The sequence below is a fragment of the Schistocerca piceifrons genome, chromosome 2 (assembly GCF_021461385.2).
Source record: "Schistocerca piceifrons isolate TAMUIC-IGC-003096 chromosome 2, iqSchPice1.1, whole genome shotgun sequence".
NCBI classification, from domain to species: domain Eukaryota; kingdom Metazoa; phylum Arthropoda; class Insecta; order Orthoptera; family Acrididae; genus Schistocerca; species Schistocerca piceifrons.
In genome coordinates this window covers 185,891,916-185,908,653 of record NC_060139.1, presented here as the reverse complement: position 1 = coordinate 185,908,653, position 16,738 = coordinate 185,891,916, and the positions used below count along the sequence as shown (strand labels likewise).

General features: G+C 36.4%; 1 protein-coding gene across 3 annotated transcripts in view; it reads right to left on the bottom strand.

Moving 5' to 3' along the window:
• LOC124773262 (protein bric-a-brac 2-like) overlaps positions 1–16,738 on the bottom strand; it is a 533,990-nt gene that overhangs the window by 180,705 nt on the left and 336,547 nt on the right. The window contains exon 7 of one of the 3 annotated variants that reach the window (XM_047249395.1): positions 6,154–6,792. The exons of 1 other annotated variant lie outside the window; for it this stretch is intronic. In XM_047249395.1, the coding sequence (XP_047105351.1) occupies positions 6,566–6,792 (227 nt within the window). In that variant the 3' untranslated portion in view covers positions 6,154–6,565. Of the gene's footprint in view, positions 1–6,153; positions 6,793–9,882; positions 10,251–16,738 lie in introns of those variants that run through there. One more of the 3 variants, XM_047249389.1, reaches the window with a different exon arrangement.

Here is a 16,738-nt window from a genome sequence, read left to right as displayed (position 1 = left end):
CTCTCCTTCTTGAGCTTTGAATGAATGCATTTGCTTTGTTAAAAATATTTTAAGTGAGTATTAGTCAGTCCCCTAAAAAGAAATTTCATGATGCATCTGTGAACTTCATTACTCAGTTTACAGTTATGTAATGGATTCCACTAAAAACTGACATCCTGAAGGCTGGAGCCAATCACCAGATTATTTGCCAGATTATTTTTGCTATGGCCAAAATTCAAGAAAACACATCTTTGTTAGCCTCCTGGTATCTGACACATTACTGGATTCACAGAAAAAGGCAACAGGATTTTTTTCAATCACTTGTTCTGTTCTTCTTACAGAGACTGTGGTGTTTGTTCTTTTTGACAGAGCACTCATTTATAACAGAGCACAACGCACTCCTGTGAATACTTGCACATAATAATAGCATGTTCATTATATCATGAGTAGTGGAGCTAATTTGGCTGGAAAAATCTTTTTTAACTACTTCTTTATTTTCAAACATTCAAACATCAGTAGTACTGATTGTTAAATCACTCTACTTCTAGCTGCATGGTGGTTATTTGCATGAAGAACATCTTGAGCTTCCCTTGCAAAGTAACAATTCACAACAGTATGTGAAATTTTACGTTTTATTTTCTCATCTTCTGCTTCATTTCTCATTTGATTAATGACTTTGTGGACAATAATTTCAACGTTACTGACAGCAGTAGTGCACAAACACAATTTCCAGTGACTGACGGTTATCTTTAATAAACAAAATATAAGCCTGTGAACACTTGCTTTTGACAGTGTGTTAATTACATCATAGGCTGCTGACTTTGTAGTAGAAATTAATGTCAACACTATGAGTAGACAGCTAAAGAATGTCAGAGTTTTTTTTTTTGAAGTCTTAAACAAGGGCTTGTTTCTTCATATACCAGGAAAAGTAGGTGGTTCATTGAAATGGAAACTGTACAGTAGTGAATCTGAACTACTTGCAGAAGTGTAAAATATCATTTGTTTCTGTTCCATTCTCTTCAATGTACAAGATATTAACTCGTGTTAGGATATAAAATAACTACTGATACACATATTACACAATGTTTGATGCCTATGCTACACAACCCATAAGGGAAACTGGGTTTGCAGTAAACTACTGGATGCAGAGGGTTCCTTCCATCAGTTTATTTTTCGAGACTTGCTTCTGTGGCTACAGTTAACTTTTTGAAGGAGAAGATGTTTCTGTATAACCTGTATTCTTTATAAATAATTATACTTTGTAATTATCTAATTTATACCTCATTGCTGATTACCAAGCATATGCCACCAAATATAATAATCAATATGGCTTAATAATTTCAGAATTTGTTATGTTCAAGAAATATCTGAAGTAAACATAAGAGCTGGATGCACCTCGTATGTCTGACACTGCCATGTGGTGGCACGGGGGTTGGAAAAAAATATGCTAACACCAAAAGAAATGGATGCTTGAACATAAATGCACAGATGCTAGCCAAGCCTGCAGGTTTCACTGTTGCATTTGACCATGAACGGTACCTGCACGATGTCCTCAATACACTGCAAATGACAGCCATTGTCACAACAGTGTTCTATGTAATTGTGAGCACATTATGTCAGGACTAAGTGAATTCGAACATGGTCAAATTGTTGGTGCCGAAGTGTATGGTGTTTCAAGAGACTGGATTTATACTGCATACAGAGAAAATGGGAATACATCAACAAGTCACAATGGGGACAAAAGTGTGTTTTGATTGACTGTGACAGATGGTCATTGAAGAAGATTGTGATGAAAAATAAGATGATGATAGCTACAAAAGTCACTGCAGAACTGAATGTCACACTCACAAACTATGTCAGCACCAAAACACATGAAGGAAGTTCCATAAGCAGGGCACTGCAGAGTGAGCTGAAATTCTGTGACCACTCATCACCGATGTAAATGCCTGTAACAGGAAAAGAGGGTGCCAAAGTCATACAATCTGAACTATGAGTGATGGAAAAAAGGCATTTGGTCATACGAGTCTTGTTTCACACTGTAATCAGCTTATGGGCAAGTTTTACATCCCAAGAGTGAAACAAGTGGAGCTTTGGTAATGTATGGCCAGCCATGTCATGGTATTCCATGCCCCCCCATCGTTAGTCTGAAAGATTGCATTATTGTGAAGGATTATGTGATCATTTTGGCTGATCAGGTCCATCCTATGCTACAATGTCTGTTCCTCAGTGGCACTGTTGTGTTCCCAGGTGACAGGCCATCGTTGAAAAGTTCACATCATCCAGGACTGGTTTTGTGAGCGAGAAGTTAAATTTTGCATATCCCTTGGTCACCACAGTCACCAGATCTCAATATTATTGAACCTTGTGGTCTACTTTGGACATAAGGGTGCATGATCCACTTCCATCGTCATTGCCGGAATATGCCACTATTTTGTACAAAGAATAATACAAGATTCCCTTGAAAATTTTGATGCAATGAAAGAACATGCACCAAATATGCGAGTAACTGCACTCCTCTACTACTCTAGTGTCTCATTTTGTAATCAAATTCAGTCAGCATAATCTGATTCACAATTCGACTACATTCCATTACTCTTCTTTTACTTTCGTTGATGCCCATCTCATTGTTTCTTTTCAAGACACTATCCATTGCATCCACCTGATTTCCCAAGGCCTTTGCTGCCTCTGACAGGCTCCAAAACTGTCTCACTCCTTTCTCAATTAGTGTTTCCTTTTCATCCCCTTCAACTCTTATAGCTGAGGTCTGGTTTCTGTACTCTGCTCCTGTATTTTATCATTACTACCTTCAGAGTTTTAAAGAGTGTATTTCATTTAACATCACAAATGCTGTAAACAAGAGCTTGTCTTTCTTCAGTCAATCTTCTTAAGATAAGTCACAGAGTCAGTATTGCATCATATCTTCCTACAGTTCTCCGTAGCTTTCCTGAGGTCAACTTCTATCAGTTCTTCCATTCCGCATGAACATTTATGACTCTGCATACCATTAGCTCATCAAAAACGTGCTGTTCCTCCTAAAATAGTCTTTGTAAAAAAAGAAAATGGCAGTGTTTATTAAAGGGCGAACCTAAAATGAAGTATAAATATGTGGAGATATATTCCAGCTTTCATAAAAACGAAATTTAATTCACTTACATAATAATAAGCATGCCATTCACATCCAAACTTCATAATACATTGCATATGGTAATTATGTTCATTAAATTGTCATTACTGCTAAAGAATACAGACAAAAATGTAAGTTGCTCTTGAAAACTAGTTAGCTTCAGATTGAGATGAACTTTCCCATGAGAGTTCCAATGCAATGCTTTTCACTTCTGATATTATAATATTAATAATGTGGCCTGTTGTAAAGAATAATGATTCCTTCATATGAAGATATTCAGGGATATCTTAATAAGCACATGAAATCTCCCAAGCCAGTATGTTCTGGCTTTATAATTTATTCTGTACATTTTGTGAGGAATACAATGGTGCAATATATAAGCTTATAACAGTGAAAATCATCTTTAGCGACAATGATACCTTTTTAATGTTAAAGCTTAGCCTTCCAATAAATGATGCTTCAAGAAAATTTGGTACCTGAATATTTTGAAACCAGTGGTTGAGTGTGATCATAACCTCACTTATGAAATGGATAAATTTGTAAGCTAAAAGAAACAGTTCTTGTTTCAGTAAATTCTCAGATTCAGAGGTGAGTGTACTTACAAGCAATTTAAAAAAAAAAAATTATTAGGATACAGCACTCTTGTTCAGTGTGGTTTTACCACGTCTGTTGCAAAAACCAAAGCACACTATGTGCCATGTTGGTGCTCTTTCCTTTTACAAATTGCCCTCCTTATCTGCAACTAAGATACAGCGCGCGCTGTTTATCTAGGGAGTGTGGTGGTGGTACACCAATCAGGGTAGTCAGATGTTGCCACGTGGAGTAGTTAATGGGACCACTGGTGCTTGGGTGGCAACATTCTCCTCTCTTGGTGTCAAAGGGGTCACATGGCACGAATTATGGTGAGACATACTGACTTTGGGCACTGGGAAGTTGTGTCATGGACAGTGCGGTATGCTACCTTATGGCACTTCTGGACCATAGTGCCTTTGCAGCTGTGCTTCTATAAGCCACGCCAGCCTGCATCATCTTCATTGAGGAGGTCGTCGCTCACCAAGTTATGTAATTGTAATCTATTAATGTTCCATATAACAGCTGTTATCCTCATTCTAAAAGCCTACGTGGTCAGTGGAGGTTGCCACTCGATAACTGCCACATTAGATGTGGCAGCCCTCAACCCTTTCCCCTTTCCTTTAATGTCGGGGGCAGTAAAAGCACTGGCTTTGGTGACCTCATGCTTGGTTTGACCACAATTGACTGTATTTCATAGGCACTGTGTCTAGGCACAAACAGACTGTTTTCAGTTATTCCTTATTTTGTCAGGTCATCACACTGTTGGGTTCTATTTATTGTGCTTGGTGTTACTAGTCAAATTTTGTAAGAGAAAAGGCACATAATCCCCACTGTATAGATTAAACGTTGTGCTTAAGAGATTTATCTCTCTTGTGCAGAGTAGAATTCCTTAAGAAAGGCTGCAGAGCCAAATAATAAATTTGTTCCTTACTCATTGAATTCTAAGGTTAGCTAAGGTGCTGGAATTTGTTTCTCGCTGCAGATATAGAGGCAGTGCCTAGTCGTGGCATTTCATATTCATTATTTTTTTAATTCTATAATTCAGGCAATTGCATTTTAATTTTAGCGTTGTTTAAGTGTTGAGTTAGCCCAGTGAAGCAAGTTTGTAACATTCTTGTCAAAGGTGATGGAAAATTATATTTAACTTATTTGCACCCATTGCTCTTCTCTCACACTGTACAATAACATTTTGTCATAATTTGACATTTAAGGTTTCCTGTTTATGGTTTTGTCTATAGAGAGTTATAGTCTGATAAAAGGCCCTATTTAATTTTATAAGTGTTGTTGGTATCCAAATTGTTGTCCCTTTCTAACTGCCGTTTAATGTAATTGTTGCTTGTCTCAGGAAATGATTCTCTTAGTATATATATCATTTTTTAATGGTAATAAAGTTTGTCAAATGGTGAAAGAGGTGTCCTTAAAACCTTGGCTCAGTCCTTGGATATGTTTGATTTTGGTTAAGCTGCACTCTTCAAAAGGTGACAATTTCACACTATATGCAAATTGTTGTTTAGGTTTTTTTGAATAAAAAATATTATTTAAAAATAAATCTCCATACATTATAAAAAGGCTATTGTAAATCCTTTCTGTGAGTTCCATTGACATTAAAATGATTTCATTCACTGTAACAGTAACATGAGACAAATCAAACTTGTGATTGAACTTTTCATAAACCATTTGCAACTACCCATAATGCAATAACAATTACTTAACTTAAATACTTTTGTCTGCTTACAGTGAAGTGGGAGACTGTTTACCTGCCTTCTTGCAAGTAGGCAACACTAATAAATAGTAGCAGATAATTTTCTCTACCACTGGTATACCAATTCAGTCACCAATGGTCATGTAAATAAAAATGTATGTGTTCATTAATCGTATATGGAACTTCTTGCTAAAGACTTCTAGTTCTCATACTTCATCCATGCCATTTCCGTAGTACACAAATACAAATTGTACATCGCAGATCCCATTGATATGTCTCTTACACCTGAGTTATGTATGTTATGAAACTAATACATCACAATTCACAAATCTGTTATGAATCTAAAAAATAAAACATGATTTCCGGTGCAGCACTACGAAACAGTATAACAAAAACAGTTACTAAGAAAATGTTATTTTCCAGTTAAACTGCAGGTGAATTTACTTAGGGCATAGTAACTAATATCAAGAACAAGATTTGACTCTCTAAATTATACAGTTTACAGAATGCATTGTGAATGAGAAATACTTCCAGATTCTTTTAGAGAACATAATAATAATTAGCACTTTTTGAAAGATGGCACAGTTTTTCTGAAAATTGTGTTTGTCTGTGTCATCATGGTAACAGATGTCTCTCTTAGCATCTAAAGCAACAGGTTTCAGGAAAGTCATTACTTTTACGCATAGGTCCTTTTACATTTTTTTGTAGTTTTATTTCATTAGTTACAATTGTATAACAAATGCAGTCATTTTATTTTCAATGGAGGGTAAGAAAATTTAGCTTACTTACAGGAAGTAAACTACTAATTACACATAAATATACAAAAATTACAATATTTATAATAAGGATTAACACTTATTTTATATAGTGAAATGTCTTTTAATGCAATCTAATATCACACTCATGGCCACTGCGTGCAGAACATGAAAATGACAGGTTGCTCTTTGACTTCTCCCATCTGCAGGTGTTAACTACTTGTTGCAAAATAAGTGGCACACTAGATGGAATAAAAGACTTTTCGGTATTTCAGTTGCCACAGGTGCCTCCACCTGACAGTATGTCAAATATTCATAAATTTATTTTACAATTTTTTCTTTTGTTGTATCACAGACTGTTGTCCCAATCACAGACATATTCTGACCCAGATTCAGCATTTGAGGATTGTAAGTGTATATCTCATAAGTCATTTAGCATGAGTCATGTGAATATGATTCTTGCCACACTTTGGACAGACGATGCACCTTGCTGCGATGGACCCACATATTGTACTTATTTTTGAACAATTTTCCACAGACTGTGCATGGTTCAGGCTCAGCTCCAGGATCCGCATGTGCAGTGTGAATGTGACGTGTTAGGGATGTAGATACAGCCAAAACCTTCCAGCATATTGGACATTGCCGAGAAGCCCTCATTTCTGGAATGAGGAAACCCACAATGTTTTATGAACAATTAACATAAAATAATTAGACTGCTCCCTTCTTAAGGTTAGTGATATTGTTTCTGAACTTCAGACGGTCATCTTTATGTAACCATATTAAAGTCAGTTTAAAAGTAAAATACATGTGGAGAAAGAGCAGTATTCTGTACATGACAGACACATAGTGTTGGGTATCAACATCCACTTCCTGAGTGGTTTTGAATACTTATATTGTACTTATAAATACTTTCACACATGTGAGTAAAATTGCAGTAGTGGTCAGCATGACTGATAACAAAAGTTCATGTACATAAGGAGAAGATGGGGTTGACACCATAACAGATTAAAAATTTCTCTGCAACAAAGCAATTCATCTTCAGTAAAAAATACTAGTTCTGTCACAAATTTAGCTGTGAGTATTTTCTATTACATTAAATTCCAACTGCTGAAAGATATTATAAAGACGCCCTGCATAATTACTGTGCTTCTACATTTCACACAACCTATCCTAACACACAGCAAATTGGATGGCACAGCACAAAATACTACATTAAAGTAATTGCATGTAGTGATAGTAAATGGAAGCTCTATTATCATTATCTGACAGTTCAGATGGTATGCACAAGAGTAAACATAGTCATGTTGACATGGGCTTATCTGCATAGTCACAGAAGTACAGATTATTTTTGAGTTAAGGTGAAAATAGAAGCATTAGTTAATAGAAAAGTAGAAGTAGTAATACATTACTCTTTTCAAAATGCTGTTTTTGATTCTACACTGCAGATACATAGTGGTGTTCTATTGCAATAACTCGTTCAAATATCATTTATAGCACTTTCTTGTTCCTTTTATAAATATGATCTTATAAATTTAGACTATTATTCCAATCATCTCACAAATGCACATCACACAAGTATGAATTTCTTTCATACCGTAAAATTCCAGATTTTAAATACAATTACTTATATCCTTTACAAAGAAAAAGATCTCCAAAACTGAAATAGAATCAAATAAAAGAAGGAAATAAGGCCCTTATCAGGGAGCAGCAGACACAGCTGAGAGCAAAATGTAACACAAAAGCTAATGATTGATGCCAGATAATCCTCAATTCTGCAAAAAAGGAAATGATTAGTCGAAACATGACTTTTCAGTAACGGAGTAGAAAAGTCACACATGACCCCACGCCAAAGCGCATGTCAGGATACAGCAAAATCAAAAGTGCCAGATGACATTTCTACCTAACTCCCGTAAAATTCCATTTTCTACAGTTTGGGGTTCTCTGATTCAGAAACTATCTGTGTCTTCTGCTGCTTGGCATGAAATATTTCTTCTGTGATTATGTGAAGATGTACAATTTGTGATATTATTGACATTGAATTATAACTATTCATATTTACACCAGAATAAATTTTCCTGACGATCAGATGACTAATGATTAATAGTGATTTAGAGTTATAAACACCTGACATTCAGATGACTAATGATTAATAGTGATTTAGAGTTAAGAACAAACTTATATACATGGCATTTCTATGTAATACTTAGCAAACTGACTGTAGTATTATAAACAAATTTATCTTTGCTACAGTTATGCAATGTTAAATTCATTTTAGAATTGAGTCTAATGTGGAATTTAACTTTTCATGATATCACCAAAAGAAATTTCTTACATTTACTGATTAAATTGATTTAAATGACATTATTTACGAGTGTATACATCTAAGAGCAGGTAGTTGATGCCATCCTTTTTTTCTTTTATGAAAGACTTCCAAAAATATCCGAACTGTCTGATATTTTTAAATGCAGTGGGCACAAATTGAGATGGCTCACTAAGTATAATCTTCACTACAGATGTTACTTCTCTGCACTCACCATCATAATGTTAATGAATATTCACTTATTGCATGCACTCAGTATCATCATACAAAAGAATATTCACTACCATTAACAGATTGAACAGTGATATTGCACCAGAAGACAAAGTATTCCATTTGTACTTCATTCATTAGCCATCTCTAATGACCTCACTGTTGACAAGACAATAAACTATAATCATCCTTTCTTCTCCCCCCCCCCTCCCCACCCTCTTTCTCCTGCCCACACCCCCTTACCCCTGAATGGCCCACTTCCAAGTAAGAACAATGGGCCAATTACAGTTCCTTATTCTTTCTTCTCTTCTTTTCTTCCAGTAGTCTTTCATCTGTTCACTTCATTTTTTCTTTCTGTCTTCTGGCCAATACAGATCAGTTTTTTTCACTCTTTTACCCTGGAACCCTTCCATATTTAATACTTTTTCCCTAATGACTTCCCTATCAATTGTTTCTTCAGCTTTTATATTACTGTTTTCTAACCATATTTTTACTTCATGGATCCAACTTGTTGTTGACTTCTTATCTCACAAATATTTGAAGATATTTATGGTTGATCTATAGTCTCTAATCAATATAAAAGTCCATAAAACACCAGTTTTCTTTTCCTCATTACTTCTGATATGTTTTCGATTAATTAGTACTTATTTCTTTCAACTCCCTGAAGAAAAGGGTTCAGACTCTTATCTCTCACTGGTCTCATTTCTGTTCAGCCAGAAAAAGAGTGATAGCTCATCTCAAAAGCCAGTGCAGTTTTGCTGAGATGTTACATGTGTCTTTCAATCAGTTGTAGATTTATTTCCTCATTTTTGTCTGTTCTTTTCCAGAGTGTATTCTCACAATACAATAGAATGTTGAGTGGTCCATGTTTGTCTATATATGTATCTAACATGTATGCTAAAGTGGTGCACATTTCTCTCGGCAGTAGAGTAATAAAATCATCACCTGCAGAATTAGAGAAAGGAGTCTTAACCTGGCTCTCCAACTCCTATACTATTTTTGGAACAAAGTCCTCCTCTATTCATTTTCATGGATATCTTAATATTCTTCTACACTCCTTTCATTTTTATGATTTGCATGTTGTATTTAGTTTGTATTTCTTTCTTTACATTTTCACTGATTTCTGAAGAGCTTGTGCTCCAGTCCCCTGAGATATGCCAGCAGTATTTGAAGTCACAACTACAGTAGTCAGCACAACCAAATAGTTTTCACATTACATGAAATAAAGAAGTACTGGTTCTTGGATTCACTTCGTTATGTTTAAACACTTTCTTTTGGTCAAAACATGTTTTTACAAGAGTAAAAGGGGTACACTGAGTACAACATACTAGAGTTGCAGGAATCCCCCAACGCCACTGTTAGGGCTATCAAATCCTGGACAACCATGTACCAGTTTCATATGTCTTCGGAAGTTTGATTTGCGACTGAGTACTTTGTTACAAAGCGCACATAATGTCTCTCCAGAATGTATTTTCTTGTGTGATGTTAGATTTGCAGCATGTCTGTATGCCGCTCCACAAATATCACAGCTGAACATTTTTGCTCCAGGTGATGAGTTTCCCTGCTGGTAACTGATATTTTGCAGACCTGAGGAAAGAAATAATCTTCAGAAATAGTAAATAAACTGTCAGGTATCTGGTTTTTACATAAATATGTTTGCTGATTTGAAGTTAAAAAACACACAATTTCTACTAACTTCATTGCCTGTACTACGTGAAACATGATTACAAGAAAAAAACAATTTTTTCTGCTGTTTCAATTAAAGAAGTATGTAATCTTTCCTTGAAGGGATCACAATGTACAAACAGTAAGGGAGATGCTGAAAAGAAGAATTTCTGCCTTTTAAATTCATTACTGAATTTGATCATTTTTGGAAAACCACATGAATGTGTCTGATCTACAACAAACTGAAGTATTCACTTTAGCTAAAGTTATTTTGCAAAATAACCATGGTTCTTCTTTTAAAGAAAGCCACAATAATGAAAAATGAATACAATAAAAGAACTGAAATGTTCATAGATGATCAAATTATAGAACTAATATGTCCATTTAAATATCTGAGGTGTTATTGCCCCTGGGAAGTGTGATAGGACCTCTCTTGTCGTCTATATACATACAATCTGATGGATAGGATGGAAAACAATCTATGACTGTTTGCCGATGATGCTGTATTGTATGCGAAAGTGTCATCTTTGAGTAGCTGCAAGATTATATAGGATGACTTGGGTAGAGTTTCTGTGTGGTGCGATACATGGTGGATTATTCTAAACATTAAATAATGTAAGATAAACCAATCCATAAATGTTCAAATATAGTATTATTCATGTGCTGCTTCACACAGTCATGGTGATTAAAAAAAGAAACTCTACCCAAGTCATCCTATATCATCTTACAGTTACTCAAAGATGACACTTTCGCATACAATACAGCGTCATCAGCAAAGTTACATGAAGTGCAATAAGCATGTAAGGAGCCAGTCTCTCCTTCTTTTGGTGGAAGAGTTGAAGAGGAAGGAAGAGGGTTGAAGGAAAAGGGCTGGAGAGGTATACGGAAAGGGGTGCAGTTAGAAAAGTCACCCAGAACCCTGAGTAAGGAAAGACTCACCAAACGGGATAGAAGGAAGACTAATTGTTGGGAACTGCGCTGGACGAGATTTGGAAACCTGAGAGCTTAAAGGTGGAAGACAGAGATTACTACTAAACATTGTGGATGAGTTAATAAGAGTGAAAAGCTGTGCATTGTATGTAACAGAGGTGCGAGGAGGGATGGTGAAAAATAGACAAGTCAGAAAATGAAAGATGTAGAAAACTGAAATGGAGTGATGAAAGGAGCAGTTATTGTGAATAAATGCTGAGACGGAAGGAATTAATGTAAATTGAGGCAAGGTGGGCGGCGAGAACCAAAGACACGTTTTAGTCCTAGTTCCCACCTGCGGAGTTCTGAGAAAATTGTGTCTTGGGGGAAGAACCCAGATGGCGTGTGTGGTGAAACACCCACCGAGGTCATAACTGTCATGTTGTACAACATGCTCTGCAACAGGATATTGTGTGTTGCCTGTATACACCGTCTGCCTATGCTCATGCTTTTGAACTTTTTTCAATTTGTGGTCCACATCTTTGTCCTCAGCACTGAATATCTTAAGCTGAATACCCAGATACTCTGGAGTTTGCTCTCTTGTAACACTGTGGAAAATTGTGGAAAAACCTACAGAACAAGATAAAATAAAATGGTGTGAAAACCTGACACCTGCTGTTGAAAGCAGGTTTTTGAGGGAAAGTGATACAAGAACAATAAAAGGAGAGGAATACGTAAAAGGGTAGAGATACTTGTGTTACTCCAGTGACATGCAGAGAAAGTTGTGAAAACCAACCTCACTCACTGAATTTCAACAAAGTTCACAATCTGCAGCATTTTTCCCAGAACTAATCATGGCCCCTGGTTCCAAGCGGAGCGGAAAATTTGAATCAGTGACTTTGAAAGTTCTGTGAAAAGCTAGGCTGTTTCTTCCTAGACTTCTGACATAAAGTTGAGAACTGCAGGGTTCCTTAAATCAGTAGGGTGTGCACTACACATCAGGTGATGTTACACAGGCAGCTAACTGTGTCTGGGGTGCACACAAGTGGTTTTTTAGATTAAGAGGCTCACCTGCCAGTCCAGGTAACAGTAGCTGTAGACAATAACAATAGCTGTGCAACACCTGAGTACATAGGTGACATGGTACATCTTCCCTACTAAAGAACTCTAAATACAGTCATAAATTTTACTCGATACTTCATGTGACTGCACTATAATTAATAAGCACTATGTAGTACTGAGTCAAATGCTTTTTGGAAATAAGAAATACTGCCTTGATCCATGGCTTGTGGTGTAACATATCCCTCCAGTAGAGCATTTACCTAACCAATGAAAGATGGTTGCAATAATATAAACCATATAGTAGTTAATTATTTAAGAATACAAAGCTATTTGCAGATTTTTATCATCTGTTTTGCATGTGGACTTATAGGGTTGCATACTGAGTTTCCTTATGTTGGGATGGCACCTGCAGTATTATCATGAGTTACAGTAACTGCATGGGGTTTGTGTAAACTCCATGAGCTGACATCCTGGCTTGGAGTAGAATGGTGTGCTACTGAGTACAGAGGATGCTGTGACAATGCAGTATGACATCATGACAGAACAGAGGACAGCTACAGAACTGTCAAACATGTCATTAGACTGATGTAGGATTTCAAAGTGTACATACGAGTGATGTTTCCTGTTACTAAGAGACAGCACATTGGCACGTTTTATAAACAATTGTTAAAATGAGAAGTATTTCGTATTCCCCCTTAGAAAGTTGGAAGTTGGTGATGTTTATCAGATTCAAGCACCTGCACAACTGTAGTGGTAATGAAGCCCATCAAGCTTCTCCAGCACAGTCCAAACAGAAAGTTTAATTATAGGTGGAGCAATTCAGAACTTCAAGAAAATGACAAATTTGTATCTGAACAAACGTATATTTAAAGGGGAACATTGCAGGCTTTCAGGATGTTGTTGTTGTTGTGGTCTTCAGTCCTGAGACTGGTTTGATGCAGCTCTCCATGCTACTCTATCCTGTGCAAGCTTCTTCATCTCCGAGTACCAACTGCAATGCTTTCAGGATATCATGTGAGAAAAGTACAAATTGAGTTTCACGTGACCAATATTTTTGTGATTTTTGCTGGTTGCATGAAAGTGTTCATTCTGTTCTCATTATGTTTAAGCTCACAATATGTTCCATGATCCTACAACATATGGCTGACAAGAACACTGGACAGTAGTTTCGTAGCTCACTTCAGCTATCATCCTTGTACCTAGGTGTGAGCTGTGCTTTATTCTGACTATTGTGCCCAGACTTTTTGTTCAAGAGATTTACAGTATATTGTGGATTAAAAAGGGGTTAACTCATTCCAAATTCTGCATATTATATAATAAGGATCCCTTGTAGCACTGGAACTTAATTAATTTTATACATTTACAGCAGTACTCTGTGAACCTCTGTGAAGTGTGTGGCGGAGGGTACATCCCATTGTACGAGTTATTAGGGCTTTTGTCCGTTCCATTCACATATGGTGCGCAGAAAAAAACAATTGTTTAAATGCATCTGTGCATGCTGTAATTACTCTAATCTTATCCTCATGATCCCTATAGGAGTGATGTGTGAGGGTTGTAGTATATTTAGAGTCATCATTTATAGGCAGTTCTCGAAATTTTGTATGTAGACTTTCTTGGAATAATTTACATCTATTTTCAAGAGTTTTCTAGTTCACTTCTTTCAACATCCATATGACACTCCCTCACAGGTTATACAAACCTGTGACCATTCCTGCTGCCCTTCTCTGTATATGTTAAATATCCCCTGCTAGTCCTCTTTGTCGGGGGTCCCACACACTTGAGCAATATTCTAAGATGGGTCACATGAGTGATTTGTAAGCAACTTCCTATATAGACTGATTGCATCTCACTAATATTCTATTCTACCAATAAATCAAAGTCTGCTATCTGCTTTAACCATGACTGAGCCTAAGTGATTGTTCCATTTTATGTCCCTACTAAGCATTACATCCAAGTATTTGCAGGAGTTTACACATTCTAACTGTGACTCACCAATATTATTTTCATAGGATACTATGATTTTTTTTCATTATGTGAAGTGCACAATCTTACATTTTTGAACATTTAAAACAAGTTGCCAGTCATTGTACCTCTTTAAAATCTTCTCAACTTTTGACTGAATATTCGTACAGTTTCATTCTGACTGTACTTCTCTGTAGATATCTGCACCATATGCAAAGACTCTGAGGCTACTATTAATATAGTCCACAAGATCATTAATATACAACATGAACAGCAAGGGCCCCAACAACTTCCCTGGAGTACACACGAAGTTACTTCAACATCTATCCACTCCCCATCCAAGAGAACATGTTGCATACTCTCTCCCAAGAAATCCTCAATCCAGTTACCTATTTCATCTGATACCCCACATGATCGTACTTTGATAATAGGCATATGTATACCACTGAGTCAAACACTTTTTAGAAATTGAGAAATACTGCATCTACCTCACAGTCTTGAGCCATGACTTTTATGATGTCATGAGAGTTGGGTCTCACATGATCTATGTTTCCAATTCCATGCTGGTTGGCATGGAGACGGTCATTCTGTTCGAGATACCTCATTATGTTTGAGCTCAGAATACATTCTAAGATTCTACAACAAATGGACGTCAAGGATATTGGATGGTAGTTTGGTAGATCGCTTCTGCTGCCCTTTTTGTAGACAGGTGTGAACTGTGCTTTTTTCCAGCTACTGGCCACAGTTTTTTGTTGACAGGATCTACAAAAGATTATAGTTAACAGAGGAGCTAATTCAGCCACAAACTGGGTATAGAATCTGACAGGGATTCCATTGGGCCCTGAGCTTTCTTCAGTTTTAAAGATTTCAGCTATTTCTCAATGCCACTGACACTAATATCACCGTATTTCACTCATCTTTTGAATGGTATAGGAATTAAATTGAGCCAATACTCCTGGGTTTTCCTTTACAAAGAAACATTTGAAAACAGAATTAAGCATTTCTGCTTTTGCTCTGCCACTCTCAGTTTCATTTCCTATCTCGTCCATGAGTGGCTGGATGCTAACTGTGGTGCCACTAACAGCCTTTACACATGACCAGAATTTCTTTAGGTCTGCAGACTGTAGCTTCTCATTTGCTTTTCCCATGACTAAGGTTATGTGATCAATCTACTTCTATCTTTAAACATTGCTACTTCCTTGTATTTGTCTCATATATCCGAGCAACTGTGGCTCATTAACCTTGTAATCAACGTCTACGATATTTCTGCATTTCATGAACTTTAAAACTCCTCATTTTCCTATATAAAGGTGGAGTTGCCTGTCCTTATGCCAGATTGATATTGTGCCAAAAATTAACTGGATGTTAAAACAATTTCAATAGGTAAAATTTTCCCATAGACAACTGCATCTGGTATGGTAAGTATGAAACTACATTAATTCAGTCCAGCGAGACCACGACACCTAACATGAATAATATTGGGGATATTACACGTCCTTTTCATCCAGGATAATGTGTTGCATTCTGCCTGCCAAGAAATTTTCAACACAGTTGCAAATCTGATTAGACATACCATACAAATGGAATTTCTTTGACAGACTTTGGTGTGTTACTGAACAAAAAGCTGTTTTAAAGTCTAAGACGATCAAATCCAACAGATTATCTCTATCCATAGCACTCCAAATAACATGGCTGATGAGTGCAAGTTGTGTTGCACAGGATCAATGTTTTTAGAATTCATAGTAGTTTTGAGGGGGAAGGTGATTGTATTCCATTATATTCGAACTCAGAATATCTTCTAGAATTCTGCTACAAATGTAGAAAAGTGGTATATGGAAGTAGTTCTGCAGAGGAGTTCTGCTGTCCTTGTTGCAGATTTAGTGTGATCTGTGGTGATTTTCAATTGCTAGAAATATCTTTGGTAAATTATGGTCAAGGTGCAACAAATTAATTTGCAAATTCCATGCATAGCCTGACAGGGATTCAATCACGCATTTGGACCAAGCTGGGTTTTAGTGATGACTAGTCTAATGACATCATTCATCTTTGCAGCAGTAAAACAGCTGAATGACAGCAACATTCTTTGGTTTTCTTTTGTGAAGGAACATTTAAAGCAAATATATTTAAAATTTATTTTGTTATTATTTGCTTCAGTCTTTGTCTCTTTACAATTTCCACTGACAGCCTCCACTTGTGACCATTTGTATGAGAATTTTTAAAAATAATTTTCAAAAAAACCATAGGTTTTCCATCATACTTCATTTCTGCACTTGTAATTTCCCCAACTTTGAGCTGGTTAAAATGCCCTCAACAAGTATCGCATAGCCTGAGAACACATAGCTCAGACAGGCAGCTACTAGAGATGTTAAACATCACAAGATTCTCATATCAGTACAGTGAAAAATAATTTTAGTGCACCACAAGATTCTCATAAAAGCACAATGAAAAATATGTTAGTATATTGCATCAGAATATCA